The 20960-nt window shown below is 49.9% G+C and overlaps 4 protein-coding genes across 4 annotated transcripts; 2 read left to right on the forward strand and 2 right to left on the reverse strand.

Annotated features, from left to right (window-relative positions):
• The first annotated feature begins 5989 nt into the window (after nt 1-5989).
• Nucleotides 5990-10397, forward strand: F4807DRAFT_38930 (uncharacterized protein). The gene is made up of 2 exons (XM_047995882.1): nt 5990-6291; nt 6506-10397. The coding sequence occupies exons 1-2, from the start codon at nt 6274-6276 to the stop codon at nt 9839-9841; spliced, it is 3354 nt and encodes a 1117-aa protein (XP_047855968.1). The 5' UTR covers nt 5990-6273; the 3' UTR covers nt 9842-10397.
• A 1888-nt stretch (nt 10398-12285) lies between these two features.
• On the forward strand, nt 12286-13804 carry F4807DRAFT_38782 (tubulin beta chain). The gene is made up of 2 exons (XM_047995862.1): nt 12286-13187; nt 13248-13804. Exons 1-2 carry the CDS (start codon nt 12454-12456, stop codon nt 13639-13641), a joined length of 1128 nt encoding a protein of 375 aa, XP_047855969.1. The 5' UTR covers nt 12286-12453; the 3' UTR covers nt 13642-13804.
• Nucleotides 13805-14013: 209 nt separating this feature from the next.
• F4807DRAFT_420434 (nitrite reductase) lies at nt 14014-18360 on the reverse strand. Its single transcript, XM_047997488.1, has 4 exons — nt 17695-18360; nt 17483-17633; nt 15425-17418; nt 14014-15324 (listed from the first exon to the last, which is right to left on the reverse strand). Exons 1-4 carry the CDS (start codon nt 17757-17759, stop codon nt 14187-14189), a joined length of 3348 nt encoding a protein of 1115 aa, XP_047855970.1. The 5' UTR covers nt 17760-18360; the 3' UTR covers nt 14014-14186.
• Nucleotides 18361-19407: 1047 nt separating this feature from the next.
• On the reverse strand, nt 19408-20634 carry F4807DRAFT_38886 (Mss4-like protein). Its single transcript, XM_047995880.1, has 2 exons — nt 20059-20634; nt 19408-19971 (listed from the first exon to the last, which is right to left on the reverse strand). Exons 1-2 carry the CDS (start codon nt 20179-20181, stop codon nt 19570-19572), a joined length of 525 nt encoding a protein of 174 aa, XP_047855971.1. The 5' UTR covers nt 20182-20634; the 3' UTR covers nt 19408-19569.
• Nucleotides 20635-20960: the final 326 nt, after the last annotated feature.

A 20960-nucleotide genomic window follows, 5' to 3' on the forward strand; every position in this document is an offset into this window, starting at 1 on the left:
GATAGGCTACCGATGTGAAGACCCAAGGGATATGTCAGGATATGTTTGGTTGTTTCGACATGGGCAAGTATTGGACCCTTACCTAACCAACAATTCAGTCTCACTAGCAGCGACATGAAGGATATGAGGACAGGGCTAGCCTTAAATTCGAAGGAAACAAGACTGGAGACAAATCTTGCTAAGCCGCGGAGTTTGCCTAGTGCCTAGGTACCGTAGGTATTCGATGTATCGTCAACGCCACAGCGATCGACCGGGGACTGAAGCGTCACAACTCAATTCGGATCGATCTCGTGCAATCCGTGCGTGCCAATAGGATATTTGCCTTCGATCAGTGCCGTGCCGGGTGAAGCGCGTGGGAATGACGCGCCGGCCACTCGCGGACGCGTTCTGGAATCGCTTCCACGATCCTAGCATCGCATACCTGGAACTTTGAAACGCGCACCATTCCCGTCGCGCTTCCGCCCTCGCTGATTGGCCCTTCTACGCACTGCATTTTCCCAGCTAACCGCAGCCGCTGTGGGATTCTTCAGCTAACCCGTGTCTCACAGCCAGACAGCGCGCCCTATCATTGCCATTGTTGGCAGTTGGAACGCTTGTCAAGATCTTCACCTAAAATTTTTATGTTTCTAGAGGGATCCGTATTAGGCTGGATGCCCGGCGCAACACGCAGCTGGATGATCGGGATGATGCGGCCGCCGCCTGGACCATCACATTGGGCACTGGTTTCCACATGCCAGATGCAACCTCTCTCTAGGTATCTTACTTGATTATACTCGCCAATCTGCGCGAATCGTTCGATGTATGTATGTCCCGAGATTCCTAAACACTCCCGCTGCAGCTGTCATGAGATTTAGAGTCTCTATAGTAATGGACCCTTTTCTCCTTAATAAAGATTTCACACGATCCGAGTAGGATCGCTTTATAGTTCCTGTTTATACTCTTGTAATACCTTTCTTAATCTATTCCCCGACAGCCCTGGAGATCTGCTCATAGAGGGTTACATTTCGCCATTGGAAGGTGGCCAACGTCATGTCGCCATTAGGGGACAATGGATTTCAGATGCAACTGCAAGAAAATCCTGAAAACCTCAACGACAGAATTGGCTGAAGCACGTAAAGCATGGATCTAGACATTTGTGGTAATGATCAAATAAAACCATTGGCAAACCTTGGCCAATGACCTCTCATGTTAGCGAAGAAGCAGTTTTTCAAGAAGCAAAATTTTATTCTAGGCCTCGTCGTAATTATCAAACCCGAGGTAACAACTCAGCAGGCAGGACTAGTAGAACTCATAGCCTGCTGTTGTCCAACCTACGGCCAATTTTGATGACAGCATGATCCTGTATCGGACGGATTTTTGATCCGCATCCAGATAGTCGGGTTTAACACGAACGTCGCCGCATCAGCATCAGAATCGGGGGAAGGATCTGGTTTCACATTCGCTTCCTATGAATGATTTGCAAATGACGTTCTTGCTTGGAAGCGACCTACATATCGATGAACTATAATATCTTCATTAATTGCCTCGGTTTACTGTCCTTGGTATGCATCGTCGAAATTATCGAGACATGTAGCTAGATATGTTCAGCTGTACCATGAGGTAGACTTCGCCCGAGCGGAATTAGACGAGATAATTGCTCCGAGAGACTGCGAAGGATATCCCAACCTGTCCCGGCGTTAGCTCCTTTTTGTGGTTCGATGGGTTCGATGGAAGCGTCCGTGCCGTGAAAGGTGAGCTTCAAATTTATGAGGTTTCGGCGCCAAAGCCGAATTTGGATCCAGGGGTTTCCTTTCCAATGCGTGCGGACTCTTGGAAAAGGCCGGCGCCTTACTAGTTAAATGTCCTCGAGACGGTCTTGAATAATAGCCGAAAAAGACAGCTAGCTAGCTAGCTAGCAATATATCGGCTATCGTGAACTATTAATTCTCCACAAGAATCGTTAGAAGTCTCGTTTCAAATGCCTTGGGTTGTCGGCGATAACAAAGGCCCAGAGCATCTTGTGTCTTTGCCATGCTTTACGAAGACTTTTAGATTTTGGTTGTGACGCCGTAACAGAAAGTCGATCCTTGCTTAGGGTCGAATCATTGGACAGGAGCCTCTTCTTCTATTCGATCGCTAATGACGAACTTACTAGGCGATCATTAAGATTTCAGCTGGTATTTTTGATCCTAGACCCTACTCGTGACTAGACCGACTTAATAGATCAGAGAAACCATCGCATATTCTCAGACGGCGTCCTCAAAGCGGTCCACATGATCCGGCATTGCGCAATCGTGAATCGGCGACCCCGGTAGAGGTTCAACTAACAGAGCTAGGCTGTTAAGAATGAATGGTACCGAGATATCGACCCGAACCCGAAGCCTGGGGTTATGTTCTGAACGAGTTTCACTCCAAAGCCACATCACATCAAGATCTCTTCAGCAACAATACTCGAGTAGATAGTACGACGCCTCATCGATCAATGGCATTGATGAAGATGAGGGGTAAGTCCGAGTACATGTAGCTATTTTAAGGAGGACTTTCGAAGTCCCCACGTCTCCAGCCTTTTTTCATCGTCACACGGCACAGCTAAGTACCTATTTTACCTAGAGTCTAATGTGTACTTGTGTTGTTGTTTACTTTCTTTACTTACCACCTTACCTAGGTAGGTAATATACTTGCGTTGATGTACTAGTCGGTAGCGGATAGCACTCATCATTACCTACTGATAGGTCGTATACCTCGCCGTATATTCCTTCACGGTTCGGAAGGTACCAGGCATTAAAAAAAAGGCGAGCTACATAGCGAGAAATGTATATCGGGTATCAGATGTTTGCATCCGTTCCGCTGGCTTTGGCAATTCCACCGTCACTCCCGCAAAGTCCTCTCAAGCAACAAGAGTGAGCTTCGCAGTTTGTTTAGCCAACGCTTGAGTAGGTAGTTAATAGATCGATGTGAAGTGATAGATAATAAGTCGGTTGTGATTCGCAACAGAAGCCGATGCCGTCGGATCGTAACGACAACGACGGCAATATGCCTCATCCTGACAGGCAAAGCCTTGTCTCGGTGTTTCGGTCCTCTCATGGATATTGGGGTCTTGCATTGTACAATACAAAAACTGCGAGGTGTGCGCCGCAATTTAAGCAACACTCGTATCTGTGTGCCGTCACCTAGGTAGCAGCTTTCAGATCCCCGCTAGAGCCTTAAGAAAATGGCCCCCTAGTGTACTAGTCCAAGTAAGATTTCTGTGGAATATGAGACGTACATGAGAGACCGCCTCCCACGTTATTTGTATTGGCACGGACCCTGACGAACGTTTTCCGGGGAAGGGATATCGGTAAACCGGAGAATAAAATCCAGCAAAGGTAGGCCGCCACAAGCCATGACTTACTAGACGGAAAGAGAAGGATACACAAAAGCCACCGGCGGTCAAACTCCAAGGCTTATGTATGATATGTAACTGTGGAATAATAAGGTGTGGGAAGTGTTGCTAATGAGTGGTCGCACGATCTGCTTGTTCCCCATGGAGCACAGCTTGCCCATGTCGTGATTCGTGACAGCAGGAGGCGGCAGGCGACAAATCATTGGCTGAAATGACACACCGTAGTTGGATACGGAGCTCCTCTGGGAGGGGCTACAAGCACCGACACTGATGAGGCAAGCATCAGCATGCAAGTTGCAGGTGCGGTATTGGCAACAAATATCGCAATCAACTATATGCAACAGCGAGAGGACCAGTTGATGAAGCTGTTTGCGTGGCTCGCGCCGTCTTTTTGGGGGATTTCTTCTTTCTTTTAGAAAGGGGCCTTTTCTCTCGGTATATATAGCAATTATAAAATATACCTAGGTAGGTACTGAGAGGTAACAAGAAAGAAGACATAAGAGAACTTACACTAACGAGCATGGCAAGGCTGTCCAGCTTGACAACGAAGGATAAGCGCTTATGCAAATAATATTATGGTATACATATAGGAGATGCCGATATTTGCATTTCGCTCTGCCTGCTGGAGGGGAAACTCGAGGTTGTTATCTCCGGAGCATATTTCAGGATACGCTGTTTGTAAACATAGATATTAGTAAAGTAAGGGAGTTTTGTCAGTGAACCTTCCAAGGCTCACTAGGTGTCAGTAGTTCGAGGCATAGTCTCATGCATTCAATTATTGTAACATCTAGAGATGATCTTGTTCCTATTAATATAAGTCAAGAAGAATATTGGAGACTCGACTCGCAGTAGTTTACTCAGCTAGCAGCGACATCTGGCAACTAAGAAGACTGAACCTGAACCGAGAATCTGGAACCGTCGAACCAAAGCACAAGAATGACATAATGAATGCAGCGTCATTTTAAGGCTGGGTTGTGTCTTCGAATCGTCGAATCTCTCTCAGAATCTTGGAATGCACCGATGGAACCCATCATTCTCGTTTACAATTCGCTAGAAGGCCGAGATGCCCGCTGATGTGAAGATTTAAATTAAAAAAAGCATTCGACTTGTCTAGGACTGGCATCTCGTTTTAACCGTTTCGTTGTTCAGCACTTAACCTAGATGGCCTTTCGACCAATGAGGAGCTGTGATAGGTCTCGGATAATGAATGGCGCTAGTATGTTGCATCGGTCTATCCCATCCAGGAACTAATAATAATAACAATAATAATCATAATAATAACATCATCGCCATTATCATCAGCAGTACTTATGCGTGGACTGCGCGTCCGGAAAGCGGACAAGGCGCCATCCACTTCAAGGATCATGCATCTTAAAAAGTGCATCACGATAAAAAAGTATTAGTTTCTTTTCTTCGGTATTGGATCTGAGTACCGTGCCTTGGATATAGGAGAAAGAAAATATGGAGAATTAAGTTAAGCATAAACATTAGACTTCAGTCACCTTACGTAAGTATACGTACCTTGAATGGATCATGATGAACTTAAAGTTGAATTGTTTCTCTAAGGTCGTGTAATTCTTTAGTTCAATGTATTCAGGTACTTGGACATCCCAGCAGCTGGATGCCCTGAATGATTGAAACTGCTAAATACCGATCCATTCATTATGAAGATGAAGTGCTGCATCAGAATGGAAATATGACCTTGTTAGCCTCGAATCCTTAATATCATATTTCCAAGTTATGCACTGTAAGCCGGGCAGCGTACTGTACTGTACGTGTAGGGAACCCGCATTGCATTGCAGGACAGGCAATTACAGGCCTTGACCTTGGCACACGGTCTTGTTCTCCCCTATCTCCAGGCGTGTCAGACGACTGATACACTGTGCTATACTGTACTGCACGGTACTATACCTGCTAAGGCATTGTATGATTTGTATGCATGTATGGGAAAGCACATGGTGCGCGTTCCTTCCAAAATAGCACCTTTTAATAACAGGGTACCTCGGTACCTATGGTAACCTAAAGTTTAACGATAAAAATCTAGGGAAATACAGAACAACGTTTAGGGACAATTATGTAAAGGTACATGGACCTTCCTTCATTTTACTGGGGAATCTGTGGCTTTAATCTTAGATCGTCGAGTGTACTTCGTAGCCCGGGCCGCTTGTAGTATCTAGCTCCGTACCCAGAGGTAAACATCCCAGGGCTCTTATTTTTTTTCTATCATCAAAAGATTCCAATCCTCGTTCACCAATCTCTTTTTTCCTTTCTCCCAGGCAAGATTCAGGTTTAGTTCCAGTCATAATTGGTCTTGCTATGCCTATATGTCGTCGTATGTTAATGTTCTCTTGCTGCAGCTTACCCTCCCCGGATTTGCGAGATTTCCATTTCTTTTTTCCTTACTCCTAACTTCTATGACAGGCTGCTTCTTCGTCTACCTACTCGCATAGGGAGACGCTCTATCAGGAGTCGTAGCAACCGCAACAATAACGACGACCACGGCAGCTGTTATACCCCGAACTGCTTCGTCTTTGCCATAGTACCCTTTCTAGGAGAGACTGCTACTTTCTAGGACCTAATTGGATTCGCCATATTAATCCAATCGCACTTAGAAGCGGCCGTGTTAATACCCTGCTGCCAGTAACAGTAAATATTGGACCATTCCGCATAATAGAACGAATCGTCGCGCCAGGCCACTCAACCTACGACCGCCGACCAACTACTTACGACATCACACGCACACAGACCTGGAATTTTATAAAATTAGGTTTATTCACTTCGTCAAACTTCTAGAACACGACGTCTTCATGTCTCAATGAACAATGGTTACGAGAACTTTGCAGAGAGTCGACTCTTTTTCCTCCCGCTCCTCTACAGAAGGCAGCTCTCTGTTCTCCTAACACCCGTTCAAGATGCAGACGGTTCCAAGTGTAAGTTGAACGCGTCTGCTTTGTGCAACTCATCAACCACAACCTATTTTCCTGGAAGAATTGATCACTGTAGTCGCTTTATTTAACATATTTTACTATATTGCGTCGAACTACATACGGTCATGATACCCCCTTTTGTCGTTCTGCGGGTGTTCCTCTGGGTTTCCAGGTTTCGTGTGGCTTATACCTGGAATAATTGCTGACTTCCAATTAGCTTATTGGAGCTGGTACTGCGGTCGCCGCGGCGGCAACGGGGCTAGTCTTTGGTGAATTGCCAGATGGACAACCCACACTGCACCCAGACTCTAGCAAGAGAAAGTCGATAATATCTGATAGAGACTTTCTCAGTGTATTCTCATCACGACCTGGAACAACGAACTCGACTGCCACCGCTCCGCCGAAGAACGACTTTGTTCAAGACTCGAACCAACAATCCTCTTCTTCTAATGCGACGGCCCGACCGCGAATTCCTCGACGACCTTCCCATATCCATATAACACCACCGAAATCTTCAGGAGCACGGCACTCTGCTGCTAAACAAGGCGAATTTTCACCTGCTACCCCCATCGCCGAAGACACGCGTGATTCCCTTTCTTCGAGTAGTTCGTGGATACGAAGATTATCTATACGACCGCTATCCCAGCACGAGAGTATAAGGTCAAGTGTGGGTCCAGATTCGCCTTCCATCACCTTTTCCCACGGGTCCGCTGCGCCAATCCTCTCGCCTGGAGGGCATCCACCTGCACAACTACCTCCAAATAAATTGGTGAAACGCGCATCCGCCGTCAACGGAAGCAACACCGGCCCTTTAGCTCGACGAGGTTCAAAGGCTCAGATGACATTACGCAGACCAGCTACGAGCCACCAGCGGTCTGCTACATTAAATCAGCAGATTAATCCCGAAGAGTTACCACCTTTGACAAAGATCTCGTTTGACCAACATAGTCGGCCTAGAGCGCAGACTCTAGCTAGTCCAACCGAGTCGGAATTCCCTGTTTCCAGCAGGAAGTCGTCACCGTGGAAGTCGTTTTGGCATTCTCGTTTATCTCGAACCACCGTTAAATCCTCACCGCTGAGGTCCAACGAGACAACTGCTCTACCTGGTGCTAAGCGGATCTGTGTAGAGCAGCAAGGTCGCCGAAGAGCCTTCTTAGTGGCGCCGAGTCTTCTTATGGGTACCTCTATTCTAGAGGTGCCGGATGACATCCCACATGAACCAGAGAGTCAGTCTAACACTGAAGCTAGTCCTCAAACCTCAGACAAGTCCTCGACATCCCCTGAAGCTACGCCTTCTAAACAACCCCGACGGTCTATTTCGATGCATTTCAGCTCACCCTCGAACTGGGTATCAAAAACCGGAAGTCTCCGACGTCGTAAGCGCAGTGAGACCATGGGTGGATCGAAAAGGCATGTATCGGCTCCGGCCACGACGGGTGCTGAATCGATGCCTGGTCCTGACATAACCGGTCACGAGGAAACCTCGAACGATACTGGTGGTCTAGATACTACCGAGGCGGAGTCTGATGCATTAGTTCGACCTCCTACTCGCCCACGAAATGTCTCGTCTCCTTTGCCGCCTATCTCGAGGCTCTCGAGTTTTCATATTGATTTAAACAAGATCGGGTCGTTGACAGCGGGACATTATGCCCCATCTGAGATATCCACGGCTAATTCTGCAACTGGCCCAAGAGTAGTTTCGAATGCGTCGCAAGCCCGGACGCTCGATCGTACCTCGACAACTGCTAGTTCGGAGTATCACCGTGGATTTACTTCTGGTGATGATGATGACACCGACTTTAAGACGGATACTCCGTTTGATTCGATACGAACAGCAGCATCAGGACGTAGGAAGACTCTCGACAGCCCATTAGAGTCGATGTTCGACGAATCTCCACCGAGTACTGCAGGTAACAATAGCAAGCCGAAACGTCTGTCAATACAAGAGATTTTAGGACCAACGTTTAATGATGGAAACAAGATTATGGAGGAAGATGAGAATTTAGCCACTCCTATCCGAGGAGCGTATGTGCAAACTGGGGCACGGTTCCGGACGGCGAATATTGGAGACGAGGATGGCTTCGATTCTAATCCAGCATCTCCTAATTTCACCACGCAAAGAGATGAGACTCGTTTTTCGTTCGACGACGACGACGACGATCTCGACTGGGACAATGAAGAAGAGAACGGGATATGTAATCATTTGTCTCCCCCTAGCTCCATGAACTCGCGAAAAGGTAGCCCTAATTCTCAAGCGGCACTGGGGTATAGCAATGGGAATGCGAAGCCCAACATGAGAGCCAACGCGCGTATTGACCCTGCTAGGGAACGACCCCGAAGCACCGTTTTTGACTGGACAGAATCTGTTGCCCACGAGAAGCATGATACTAATGGTAATCATGCACGACCAAAGACGGTCCATGGCAAGCAGGAAATGGATGTGCGGGGTGGGCGCTCTGCGAGTCGTAAAGGACCTACGCCCGCACATGTGAGAAGCCAGAGTGTTCCTGTTGTTCCAGATCAATCCGAGGCTACTACACCTACTCCGAAGTTTGGAACATGGGGGCTTGGCCAGAAGAATGCGAGTGAGGATTGGGATGATGATTTTGAATTTGAGGAAGAGGAGAATTTTGGACTACTCTCTGGGAATCATGAGGAATCCCGATTTTCGATGGTCGTCCCTGCGTCAATCCAAGCAACCCAACCTACGATTCGAGCCCACTCTGGCCAGATACGAGAGCTGTCACTTCTGGTTAATGATCTCAAGCGACTGTGTCGGCTCGGTCGTGAGATGGATATGCTTGGTGGATCATCTTCTAAGCTTTGGCGGGAGGCTGAGGGTATTATTGCTCTAGCCTCGCCCGACGAAGATCCCACTGAGGTCGTCGACTCTAGGCATAATTCGGAGAACGATCTTGTTGATGAGCGATTCATTGATCAAGGGTTTAACGGAGCTAATCTTGACGATCATGGATCTCCTAGGGTAACGGAAAGCCAACGAAATGCTGTCGTCCGTGACCGTCCGGTTGGTCGACGCCGGTCTGTCTTCGCACCCGATGACGACATATTCGGCACGTGGGATCAAACAGATGAAGAGCAGCTTCCCGATCCGCCAAAGACCCCGGAGAATCGGGCTGGTAAACCGGAATTTGGCTCAACCAGTGTTGCTAGATCTGTCATGGAAGCTATGCATTCGCGCCAGGTCAAGCTTAACGCTCACCATGAGGATAATGAGCCGCCTGGAAAGCTCAATTTTGACACAAACAGCTTGAAGGAGTTGGTTAAGAGAGCCAGTGACTTGAGAGACGGTCTATCGGACCTCGTTCGCAAAGCGGACCATCTCACACAGAGCCCGGTACGAACTCCGAAACACACGAGGGCTGACGGTAGCCCTGCATTTACGCGAGTATTTGATGAGCCGACGTCGACGTCAAGCCCTACCAGACGACTGCCTAATAGCCACAGTAACACCTCTGTTATAAGTAATGGCTCTGTTGGTGCATCCCCGTCTAATGGGATCAGTCAGCGTATGCAGATGATGACTGTTAGCTGAAGACTGCGCACCCGTCGCTCATGAACCCCCTTCACCTCGCATCGAATTAAACCCCAATTCTGGTGGGAGCTATGTATATGTACAAACGTTTGTCTAATAAGCATAGCGCAGGGTCGGTTTTCAGTTTTTCTTTTATTCCAGGACTCGCATACGGAGGGAAATCCACTCTTACGTCTAATTATGTTGAGCGAACGCCGAAGGAAACCCCTGTCAGGTTGATATCTAATTGTCGACCTGAGTACAAACCTAATACGATACTTTTCCAGTCCATGCTACCATCAGCAACGTCTGGACACACCACGATGTCTATTATTTGCAGGAGCATTAATGCTTACCCATACTCTTCTACTACGACTCCGAACACCTTGACGTACGAACGTCCATGGATGATGATACACTACCTCTATAGAATCACGGAGTATTACGAATACGAATAACGAACTTTGCATGCTTGGTCCATGCCTGCACGACTCCATGGCCTTATCGGACCCAGAGCAAGAAATGGATCCGAAGGGTTCTTAATTTTTACGCATATATGGGGATCACGAGTGGAGGCATATTAGACCCAAGGACGCCCACGCGGACCCTCGATGGGATTTGACAAGTTGCCTCCATCTCGCTTCATGCATAGCCTCTCCCCAGGCAAATGGAAAGAAGGGGATACGGAAATTCCAAAACTCCAATGATATATGCATTTTTCGTTTGTCTAGCCACGTCTTGACCTTACGAACATTCACCGCTGTACATCAGCTTATTGTAACGAATCGTTTTCTGTTTAAGTTTCAGCTCAGAGAAAAAAACGAATCGACTTCTTTCATTTTCCCGTATTTCCCAAAAGGCATGGCATTGGAACGGAACGGATCGGTTTAAGGCGAAGTCATAAGGTATAAGGCGTGCATTGTGTACAGGTAGACAAGTCGGCTTTGGTTTAAGGCAGGCTGGTTAGGCAAAAAGCAATATAAAATGAGAAAACCAGGCGATCTAACCGGTCGACCTTGTCAGAATGACTCCTATATGTCTTTTATTGCTGCTATCGTGAGAAGCTTTTGTATGAAATGTTTTTACCCCTTACACCGCTGATTACTGTATAAGTCAACATGTTGCCGTCGCCACTAGATCCATCGCCGGAATAATTGTGTAATTACCATACAGCTAGGGGCTGAGAGAGGTATCGCATAGAGCTCTAGCTCCGACTTTGTCTTTGTCTCTAGCCTACGGCACCTTTTCGCGATTGTGATTATCCTTCTCCTATCGGCCAATAGATTAAAGGGGTACGATGACAACAGGCGGTCAACCGGTTTTCCGTTATTGTTTTGATCTCCATGACCAACGCTTCTTAGCCAATACATCTACCCGCCTATACAATTCCAACCACCACCATCTCAGCATAGTCGCGCTCGTTATGCAGAAATCATAGGCAGCAGAATAAGAAACCGCTTCTATGCTGAGGTGTTGCTCGTCATATTTAGACGGATGTAGGTACTTAGTACTTAGACAAGTAAATGTGGATTAGGAGAAGACGTTGCCAAGCACCCGTTGGTTTGGTACACAATACTTCTCAAATTACACGTAATTAGACTAATTCGAAAGTAGCTTGTACCTATCCACCTGTATGCCGATATCGAGGCCCGTGCGTTAGTTTTGCTCCCCTGTTCCCCTGGCAGGTTGGTAGGTACGGTGCAGTTAGGTGGCAGCTGGGTGGTAGGAAAAGGCAAAAAGAGGGGTGGCCCCTGTTAACGAATTGGAGCGACCCTTTCCTAATTGGAAATCTCCAAGCAAAAAAAGCTGCCTTCAACTTTCTCCCGCCCAAAATTCACACCAGGCACAACACAACCTTTCCTCAAACAACACACACCGCTCCTCTTCCCTTTATTTCTTCTCAGCTTCTACCAACTTACCATCTTCAAGAACGCATCTTTTTTTCTTCTCTTGCTAGCTTCCCTCAAGTGTTCGATTCGTAGTAATCATCCACCATCAAAATGCGTGAGATCGTAAGTATTTACCTTATCTGATGTTTACTGCTGACCCAATCCCACCACCAAAACGGCCCCTGAACGCGTCAAAAACTCTAAAACCCCTTGATTCCTGCCCCTCACGCACAGAAAAACACTACAACATCCTATTCTCTGTGTAACATCAGCATCAGCATCAAATCAAATAACCATGATATTCCAGATCAGATAGCTAACCGTGTTTTTTTCACCTCAATAGGTTCACCTCCAGACCGGCCAGTGCGTAAGTACTACAGCTATAACCCCCGACGAAGAATCGCGACGGAATATAGCGGGGCTCACGAATATTATAGGGTAACCAAATCGGTGCTGCTTTCTGGCAAACCATCTCTGGCGAGCACGGTCTCGACAGCAATGGCGTGTAAGTCCCTGAATCGTCAATTCGCGACGCCAAGAAAAAAAAACTGACCGCCAATAAACAGCTACAATGGAACCTCGGAGCTCCAGCTCGAACGCATGAGCGTTTACTTTAACGAGGTACGCAACCAGGGAAACACATGGCATATACCGAGGAGTAGTTACTAATCACCCCAACATGCACAGGCATCTGGTAACAAGTATGTTCCTCGAGCCGTCCTCGTCGACCTCGAGCCGGGCACCATGGACGCCGTCCGTGCTGGCCCGTTCGGCCAACTTTTCCGACCCGACAACTTCGTCTTCGGCCAGTCTGGTGCCGGAAACAACTGGGCGAAGGGTCACTACACTGAGGGTGCTGAGCTTGTTGACAACGTTCTCGATGTCGTTCGTCGTGAGGCTGAGGGCTGTGACTGCCTTCAGGGTTTCCAGATCACCCACTCTCTCGGTGGTGGTACCGGTGCCGGTATGGGTACTCTGCTGATCTCCAAGATCCGCGAGGAGTTCCCCGACCGCATGATGGCCACCTTCTCCGTCGTTCCTTCTCCTAAGGTTTCCGACACCGTCGTCGAGCCTTACAACGCCACTCTTTCAGTTCACCAGTTGGTTGAGAACTCGGACGAGACTTTCTGTATCGACAACGAAGCTCTGTACGACATCTGCATGCGTACTCTCAAGCTGTCCAACCCCTCTTACGGCGACTTGAACCACCTGGTTTCCGCCGTCATGTCTGGTGTCACCACTTGCTTGCGTTTCCCTGGTCAGCTGAACTCTGACCTGCGCAAGCTCGCCGTGAACATGGTTCCTTTCCCTCGTCTTCACTTCTTCATGGTCGGCTTCGCTCCCTTGACCAGCCGTGGCGCTTACTCCTTCCGCGCCGTTACCGTCCCCGAGTTGACGCAACAGATGTTCGACCCCAAGAACATGATGGCCGCGTCCGACTTCCGCAACGGCCGCTACCTAACGTGCTCTGCCATCTTGTAAGATAACACCTTTCTATTAATCTTTGATAAGCAAGTATGCTAATTCGAATCTTCTAGCCGTGGCAAGATCTCCATGAAGGAGGTTGAGGACCAGATGCGCAACGTCCAGAACAAGAACTCGTCCTACTTCGTCGAGTGGATCCCCAACAACGTCCAGACCGCTCTCTGCTCCATTCCTCCCCGCGGCCTCAAGATGTCGTCTACTTTCGTCGGCAACTCGACTGCTATCCAGGAGCTTTTCAAGCGTGTCGGCGAGCAGTTCACTGCTATGTTCCGACGCAAGGCTTTCTTGCATTGGTACACTGGTGAGGGTATGGACGAGATGGAGTTTACCGAGGCCGAGTCCAACATGAACGACTTGGTCAGCGAGTACCAGCAGTACCAGGATGCCGGCGTGGACGAGGAGGAAGAGGAGTACGAGGAGGAGGTCCCCGTCGAGGGCGAGGAGTAAGCGATTGCGTCTTATACCCATTTCCATAAACGGCACCATACAATTTGTTGGCACGGCACGGATGGGATGAGTAGGGGTGTGACGGTTTTGGTAGTTCTCGTCTCCTATACTATTCTCGCGCCCCCGTTTGTCACCTAAGACCTTCAATGGATATAAAGTAATGAAATTGATCCGCCACGGTCAATTGAATGGTCTTCGGGGCTTGTTAGATATACCTCTTCGGTGTTCGTCTGGAGAAAAAGGAAGGGAAATTCATTCCTAATAGTGACAAGAGCAAGAATTGATTGTCTTGTTCCAATTACGTGACAACCTAATATTGTTCTTAATGTCTAGTCTTTGCAATACAATTCACTTCGATTATTCCATGGGCATTTACCTATATTCTTTGTCCACCAATCGTTTGATTACTTGCTCTAGGTTATTTTGTATCCTAGGGCAGGTAAGACTATCATTTACGACATATAACAAAAAGATACTAAACATCCAAGTAGCTTTCCTTCGTAGCCACATCATCTAGCATACGGCACATCTTTGCCCTTCCCCCCTTACCAATCGACCGCAACGCCGCAACCTCCTCCAATCTTCCTCACGCCCTGAACCTTCCCGTTTCCATTTCCATTTCCATTTCCAGTCCCGCCCGCGTCGACGCCGGCCCTCTTCCCCCTCCGCCCCTTATTATTACTATTATTAAACCCGATCTTCCGATCCAGCTCCTCGAACTGGTCCGCCGCCGCCGTCGCGTCGCCCTTCCGCACCATCCACCGCCCCGTCCCGAGCGCGGCGTCCAGCTCCGCGACGGGCGGTAGTTGGAGGTACACCATGCCGTCGGCGCGCTCCTCGGCGGCGAAGGTGGCGATGGATAGGCCCGCGTCGTTGCGGCAGGTGCCGCTGCGCAGGTCGAAGTTGCGCTTGTGGTAGGGGCAGGATATCCAGGGTGTGGGCGTGGGGTGGGTGGTGCGTGGTTGTTTTGTTGTTGTGGGAGAGGAAGGTGACGAAGGCGGCGCGACGTCCTGCCCGATGAGCCCGTCCGACAGCGCGAACGAGCGCTTGTGCGGACACATCTGCTGCGTGGCGTAGTACCTCCCCTTAACCCTCCACAGCGCGAGCTGGGTATCACCTCTCTTGATATTCGCGCTGATGCCGTTGGGCGTCGCGTCCGCGCCCGCGAAGTACGCCGCCTCGATCACGGGCTGCCAGGCGGTGCTCGTCCAGCGGTCCTTCAACCCCCTGAAATCCTCGCCCGCGGCCTCCTTAGGCCAATCCACGGGCCGCGACTGCCCGCGGTCCCGCGTCGTCTCGACGGCGTCGAGCGTGTCGGAAGTGTTCGCGAACTGCGCGAACTTGCGCGCGAGCAACGGGTCCCGCACCGCCGCGGCCCACTCGTCGAAGTACGAGTCGACGAGGCCTTGCATCTGCGCCTCGAGCGCGGCGCAGATGCCCAGCTTGTCGTCGAGGATCACGGCCCGCAGGTACGAGAGCCCGCCCGGCAGGGACTCGAGCCAGCGCGCGGTCCGCTGCAGCTTGTCCGCCGTCCGGATGTAGAACATCAGGTACCGGTCGAGGATGGGCACGACCTCGGAGGGCGGCACGTCTTTGGCGAGGAGGTCGGAGTGCTTCGGGTTCGCGCCGCCGTTGCCGGCGACGAAGATGTTGAAGCCTTTTTCGGTGGCGATGAGGCCGAAGCTGGTTTTAGGGGGTTGAGTGGTTTAGTATGGGTTTGCAACGACTTAGGGGTTAAGGGGGGGAGAGAGAGTGAAGGAGGGAGGTAGGATGGGTGGCTTACTCCTTGTTCCGAGCCTCGGCGCACTCGCGCACGCAGCCGCTGACGCCGCCTTTAATCTTGTGCGGACTTCGTATGCTCTTATATCGCTCCTCGATACGCACAGCCATCCCCACGCTGTCGCCGACGCCAAACCGGCACCAGGTCGTGCCGACGCAGCTCTTGACCGTGCGCAGGGACTTGGCGTAGGCGTGGCCGCTCTCCATACCGGCGTCGATGAGCCGGGCCCAGATGTCGGGCAGATCCTGCTTCCTAGCGCCGAACATGTCGATGCGCTGGCCGCCGGTGATCTTGGTGTAGAGGCCGTACGCCTTAGCGACCTCGCCGATGGCGATCAGCTTGTCGGGCGTGATCTCGCCGGCGGACACGCGCGGCACGACCGAGAAGGTGCCGTTGCGCTGGATGTTGCCCAGGAACCGGTCGTTCGTGTCCTGCAAGCCGTGCGCGTCCCGGCTCATGACGTGCGCGTTCCACAGCGACGCGAAGATGCTGGCTACCGCCGGCTTGCACGCCTCGCACCCCTCCGAGTCCGGGTCGTTGCCTGCTTCTCGCATGACTTCGGCGAGGGTTCTTAGCTGCTTGACGCTTATGATGTTGAATAGGTCGGCGCGGGAGTAGTTGAAGTGCATGCATAGGTAGTTCGTTACTTCGGCGCCCATCTCGGCCATGGTCTTGTTGAAGATGCTGGTGACGAGCGGTACGCAACCGCCGCAGCCGGTGCCGGCCTTGGTACATGCCTTGACGTCTCCTAATGTCTTACACGTGCCGTCTTTCACTACGTTCACTATATCGCCCTTCGAGACGTTGTGGCACGAACAGATCTGAGTGTCGTCGTCGAGGTCGTCGGTGCCGTCGTCTCCCTCCTTCTTTGCGCCGAGGATAAGCTGTGCTGGGGGGATGTCTAGCTCTTTCTGGTTCTTGACCATGGGGACTAGTTTTATGTAGTCGCTGGTATCCCCGATCATCATGCCGCCGAGGAGGTATTTGCCGTCGGTGGTGAATAGGTATTTCTTATATACCTGGGCGAAGGGGTCCTTGTACGTAAGAGCTTTAACTAGAGAAGACGAGGACCCCTTGGTCATGCTCTGATCTTCCTTCTTTTTCCGGGCCGCCTTCGCCGGTAAGAAGCTGGGACCGTCTCTGTCCGCGAAGAAATCGCCGAAACTCGCCACGTCGACTCCGAGAAGCTTGAGCTTCGTACTCAGGTCAGGCCGTTTAAAGACTCTTGGCACGTGGATCTTGGCTTGTGTGAGATTAAAGGAGAGAACATCGGCCATTTCGATGCCGGGGGCGATGAGGCCGAAGGTTTGGTTTTTCCAGCTCGCGCACTCGCCGATGGCATATATATCCGGGATACTCGTACTCAAGTCGTCGTTGACGAGAATCCCACCGCCCCTGTCAGCACATTCGATGCCGGCGCTCCTCGCTAGGCCATCCCTTGGCTGTACACCGATAGCAAAGCAGATAGTGGAACAGTCCATCTGCTCGCCATCTTCGAATACGACACCCGTTAAATTGTTTTTCTCGTCAGTTTTTATCTCACCCACTCTCTTACTCAGTAAGACCTCAAGTCCTAGATCGGTGACTTTTTCGACAACTAGATTACCAGCGTCGGCATCCAGTTGCCGACTTAGTACCCATTGGTTTCTCTCGACGAGTTTCACTTTATCGTAGCACTTCAGGTCCATCATCGCATTCGCCGCCTCGAGGCCTAGTAACCCGCCACCGACGACAGCGCCAACTGTCCCTTTATGCGACTCGCCAAACGCGATGAGGCTTTGCAGGTCCTCGATGGTCCGGTAGACGAATACTCCATTAGCGTCATATCCGGGAGTATGGCGCGGGCGAATCGCATCGGAGCCAGTTGCCAAAACAAGGATATCGTACGACACCACGTCGCCATCAGCACAGACCACGGTCTTGTTTGTGGGATCGATAGCAGTAACCAAGGTGTTTAAGTGATAGTTTAGCTTGTTGTCCGGGGCATGTTGTGCGTACTATATGGCGAGTAAGTTACTTGTCTGGGGGTCGAGGTCGCCTCGAATTACGAAGTAGACTCACCCATTCTTTCGGGTTAAGATATAAGTTCTCAACCTTTCGGTGGCCAAAGAAACTCGTGAGACCAACTCGGTTATAAGCGAGGTGGGGCTCTTCGCCAATAACGACGATATTGTATTCGTGAGTCCTAGCGTCGAGCTTCAAGAGTTTCTCTCTATGAACTAATTAGGAGTCCGAAATCTAGAAGGATGGCTGATGGTATAGTAGCGACTCACATGAAGGCAATGCCGACCATTCCTAGGCCGACGACGACCAACTTGGTCTTCTCGTCGAGAGCCATCTTGATGCGAATAGGAGGCACAGATGCCACGATTACTACGTCACAACTTCACCCCTGGTCTTATATGACGTGGTACAGCGAGCGTTTATAGGACAAGCCGCCTAGGCATGAAAAAAAGCACTCATCAAGAATGGATTTCAGATGAGTGTACGAGACTCACGATAATTTCAAAAGCGAAGTAAGCACAAATCCACAAAGACAGAAAAGCAGGTAGATGGGCTGACACCGAAACAGATGTTGGAGCTACCTACATGTCTGATGACAGGTACGTGCATCTCCGGCATCGAGTTGCTCTAGACTATTCAAGGTAGCCCACCAATAGATCAACTATGAATATGCTGGCTATAGCCAAGATATCCATTGCTCTCATTGGGTATACAGGCACGAAGAAAGTCGAGATAGTCTAGATAAAGTACGGGTAACTGCCAACGCTCGAGCCAACTAGACCTACCCATGAATCCGAATAGCCGGCCCGTAGTCTTGCGCCGACGACTGTAGTTTATACTATAGTCTATCATGGCACGCATCTCCACGACCGAGCCAGGGCACATTCTAGTGCCTTAGATTTAGTAAATATTGTTTCGTACAAGATAGAGGATGGAGTTGTCGAACTTGGCTTCGACTGATAAAGGGGAGAGATTTCGATAAGGTAACGTCCCTGACCAATCAGAGTCCCCCTGATTCATTAGCGAAGAAAAGCGCAGAAAAGCGCCGCGGAGAAAGATCGCAGACCTCAAGTGCTTAGTTCGTCCTACCTACCTAATAGCTTCTTCCTTATTTAACGCTGTTTCCCATTGCTAGAGAATTTGACATCTCCGGCCACCTTTATATTCGCCTTGTAATCTTAGCATGCTTCCGTTTCTCTGTGACGAGTTCTTTAATGAAGTATCTCCACCGACTTACGGACGATGTTCGGCATCCGCTTGTGTTTCTCCTCGGAAACAGTCAGCTTTCTTATGATGCTCAACTCTTACTAAGAGGTTCTGCTTCATACTGTAAGCAGGTGTAATTGCTTCGAACACTACTGGCCGCTTCAAGTAAGCGAGGAATTCATCAAGATTTGGTTAAAGAGCTTTCGGGTTTATTTGACCAACCCCCCTAAACGCTCTGTTACACAAGAGAAGCCATACAAGTCGATGATCAACAGGGACAAAGCCATCATCGTTCAGTTCCGCCATGGATTTATCTTGCCGTGGTAGATTGTAAGTCCTGGGTACATTACAGGCCTACCTCTTAGACAGGTATAATCATTTCACGATATTTCATCGGACCGTGGCTGTGGCTATCCGGCTTACACTCTGTCGCGCATATGGTCAAAGGATGCACCCGAGCTGAACTGCAGGCGTTTCTTTTCTATGCTCCGTCCCTGACGCCTCGCGCCATCTCATCAGCAGTTCGCCACATTCGAAAGACCTCTGCGTCTACACATCTTATAATCACGAGTTCAGCGGGTAAGCGCTTGGGAATAACGGATAGGTCCCTATAACACTTGTATTCTTGCTATAGGTTTGCTTCTGCCAATGTTCTTGTTTCTCCTTTTGAAAATAAAGGGAACCTTTCTATGTACATACCAATCGCCACCCCAGACCCATGTACATGTGGCTGACAACCATCAACCCCAATTGTGCCGTCTCTAAATCCCAGCTCCTACGAAACTAATCCAACCATGGACTCATGATTATGCGCGTACGTAAAGCTGACGGGGGATGAGGAGAAGACCGCCTTGCCGCCCCGGACGGTAAGTCCAACCCGAGCACCGAAACCAACCATCCGTTCATAGCACAGTCTTGCCCCCCTTCCCCCTAGACCCTCATCCAAACTTCGCCATCCCCTCGACCCTCTCAGCAGCGCCCTTAACCTCACCGAGCCAGCTCATCCGCTCCTCGACGAACTGCTCGACGCGCGGGCGCAGCACGGTGTCCTGCAAGCTAAAGTCGTCGACGGTGCCGATGCGCAGGATACTCGCGCCGGGCCACTGCGCGCCAACGCGGTACATGAGCGTGCCGCAGGCGCCGCAGAAGTGGTTCGTCATGCGGTGGCCCGAGGCGATGGTCTTGCTCTGCCCGAACTGCTTTAGGGTCTCGCGGCCCCGGAGGTGGCGCAGGTAGGCGTCTGCTACGATGAAGTTCGATGCGAACATGGAGGCGGTGATCTTGTGGCAGTCGCTGCAGTGGCAGACGAATGTGTCTATCAGGCCGGGCTTTTGGAGAGGCTGTGGGGGGGGAGGAGAAGAGTGTTAGAGTATGTAGGGCTGAGCGAGGGGAGGGGGAGGAAGGGGGGAAGAGGGAGGAGGACTTACGAAGGCGAGCTGCACGGCACCGCAGAAGCATGTTGCTGTCGCTTCGGTCTCCGTGGACCAGCCGTCGCTGGCGCTGCCGGCGAGGGGGAAATACTGCTTTGACTTGTCGACGGTGGCGGCCATGGGTATATAGTTCGGATTTGATATGGCGAGGAAGAGGTGAGTAGATATATCTGAGACTACTGGTGATGTTTGAGGTGCGAAGGAATGCGATGAGGATGATATTGTGTCCCTTGATGGTGGTTCAACAGCTAGATTATATAGACAATCTTCAAGCTACTATATGATAACTACATGCCTGCGAACTCATCTTCTATCTTCCTTACTCGGTGTTTAATAGATTGATACTATTATTCAGGAAATGAACCCGGACTTAACGCTAATTTGCATTCTACTATGACGCGGAGTCTATAGGAACAAGAGGGCTTGAAGTTATCTAGGCATCGAAATTGACTCGATCCGCAGGACCAATTACCTAGATAAGTATATGGTAGAGCACGATTTGCAGCTCTTATAAGAGGTTGTAGGTAGGTTGCGATGCTAATAAACAGTTACGCTCACATCTGATAGTACGGATGGGGATGTACGGCGTAGAACGGATAGACCCGCGGCCCCGGATTTCCCCTTCCGGGTAATGGTGCTTGTGCCGCTGCATTAGATGACTAAGGACAGAGTTTGCATATCTGCATCTTGGCTTCAGATCTGGGTCCCGGCAATCGCAAACAAGGTTACGAATGTTTATCCGGAACTCTAATGTTATTCCTTTCGTCTTTCTAGAACACTGCTACGTCATCCGCATATAAAAATCGGCAGATTCTGACCACGTCATCAAGACATAAGGATACCCTTTTCATAGCCACTTCCATTACATCACAGCCTCATAAATGTATAAATTGGTTATA

Source organism: Annulohypoxylon truncatum (assembly GCF_022578515.1).
Source record: "Annulohypoxylon truncatum strain CBS 140777 unplaced genomic scaffold F4807scaffold_10, whole genome shotgun sequence".
Taxonomy (NCBI): domain Eukaryota; kingdom Fungi; phylum Ascomycota; class Sordariomycetes; order Xylariales; family Hypoxylaceae; genus Annulohypoxylon; species Annulohypoxylon truncatum.

Coding starts and splice junctions, on each gene's coding strand:
- F4807DRAFT_38782 (XM_047995862.1), top strand. CDS start 12,454: ATGGACGCCGTCCGTGCTGGCCCGTTCGGCCAACTTTTCCGACCCGAC. Junction 13,188..13,247: donor CTAACGTGCTCTGCCATCTT/GTAAGATAACAC, acceptor CGAATCTTCTAG/CCGTGGCAAGATCTCCATGA.
- F4807DRAFT_420434 (XM_047997488.1), bottom strand. CDS start 17,759: ATGGCTCTCGACGAGAAGACCAAGTTGGTCGTCGTCGGCCTAGGAATG. Junction 17,634..17,694: donor ATGGTCGGCATTGCCTTCAT/GTGAGTCGCTAC, acceptor ATTAGTTCATAG/AGAGAAACTCTTGAAGCTCG. Junction 15,325..15,424: donor GCCGAGGCTCGGAACAAGGA/GTAAGCCACCCA, acceptor CCCTAAAACCAG/CTTCGGCCTCATCGCCACCG.
- F4807DRAFT_38886 (XM_047995880.1), bottom strand. CDS start 20,181: ATGGCCGCCACCGTCGACAAGTCAAAGCAGTATTTCCCCCTCGCCGGC. Junction 19,972..20,058: donor GTGCCGTGCAGCTCGCCTTC/GTAAGTCCTCCT, acceptor CCCCCCCCACAG/CCTCTCCAAAAGCCCGGCCT.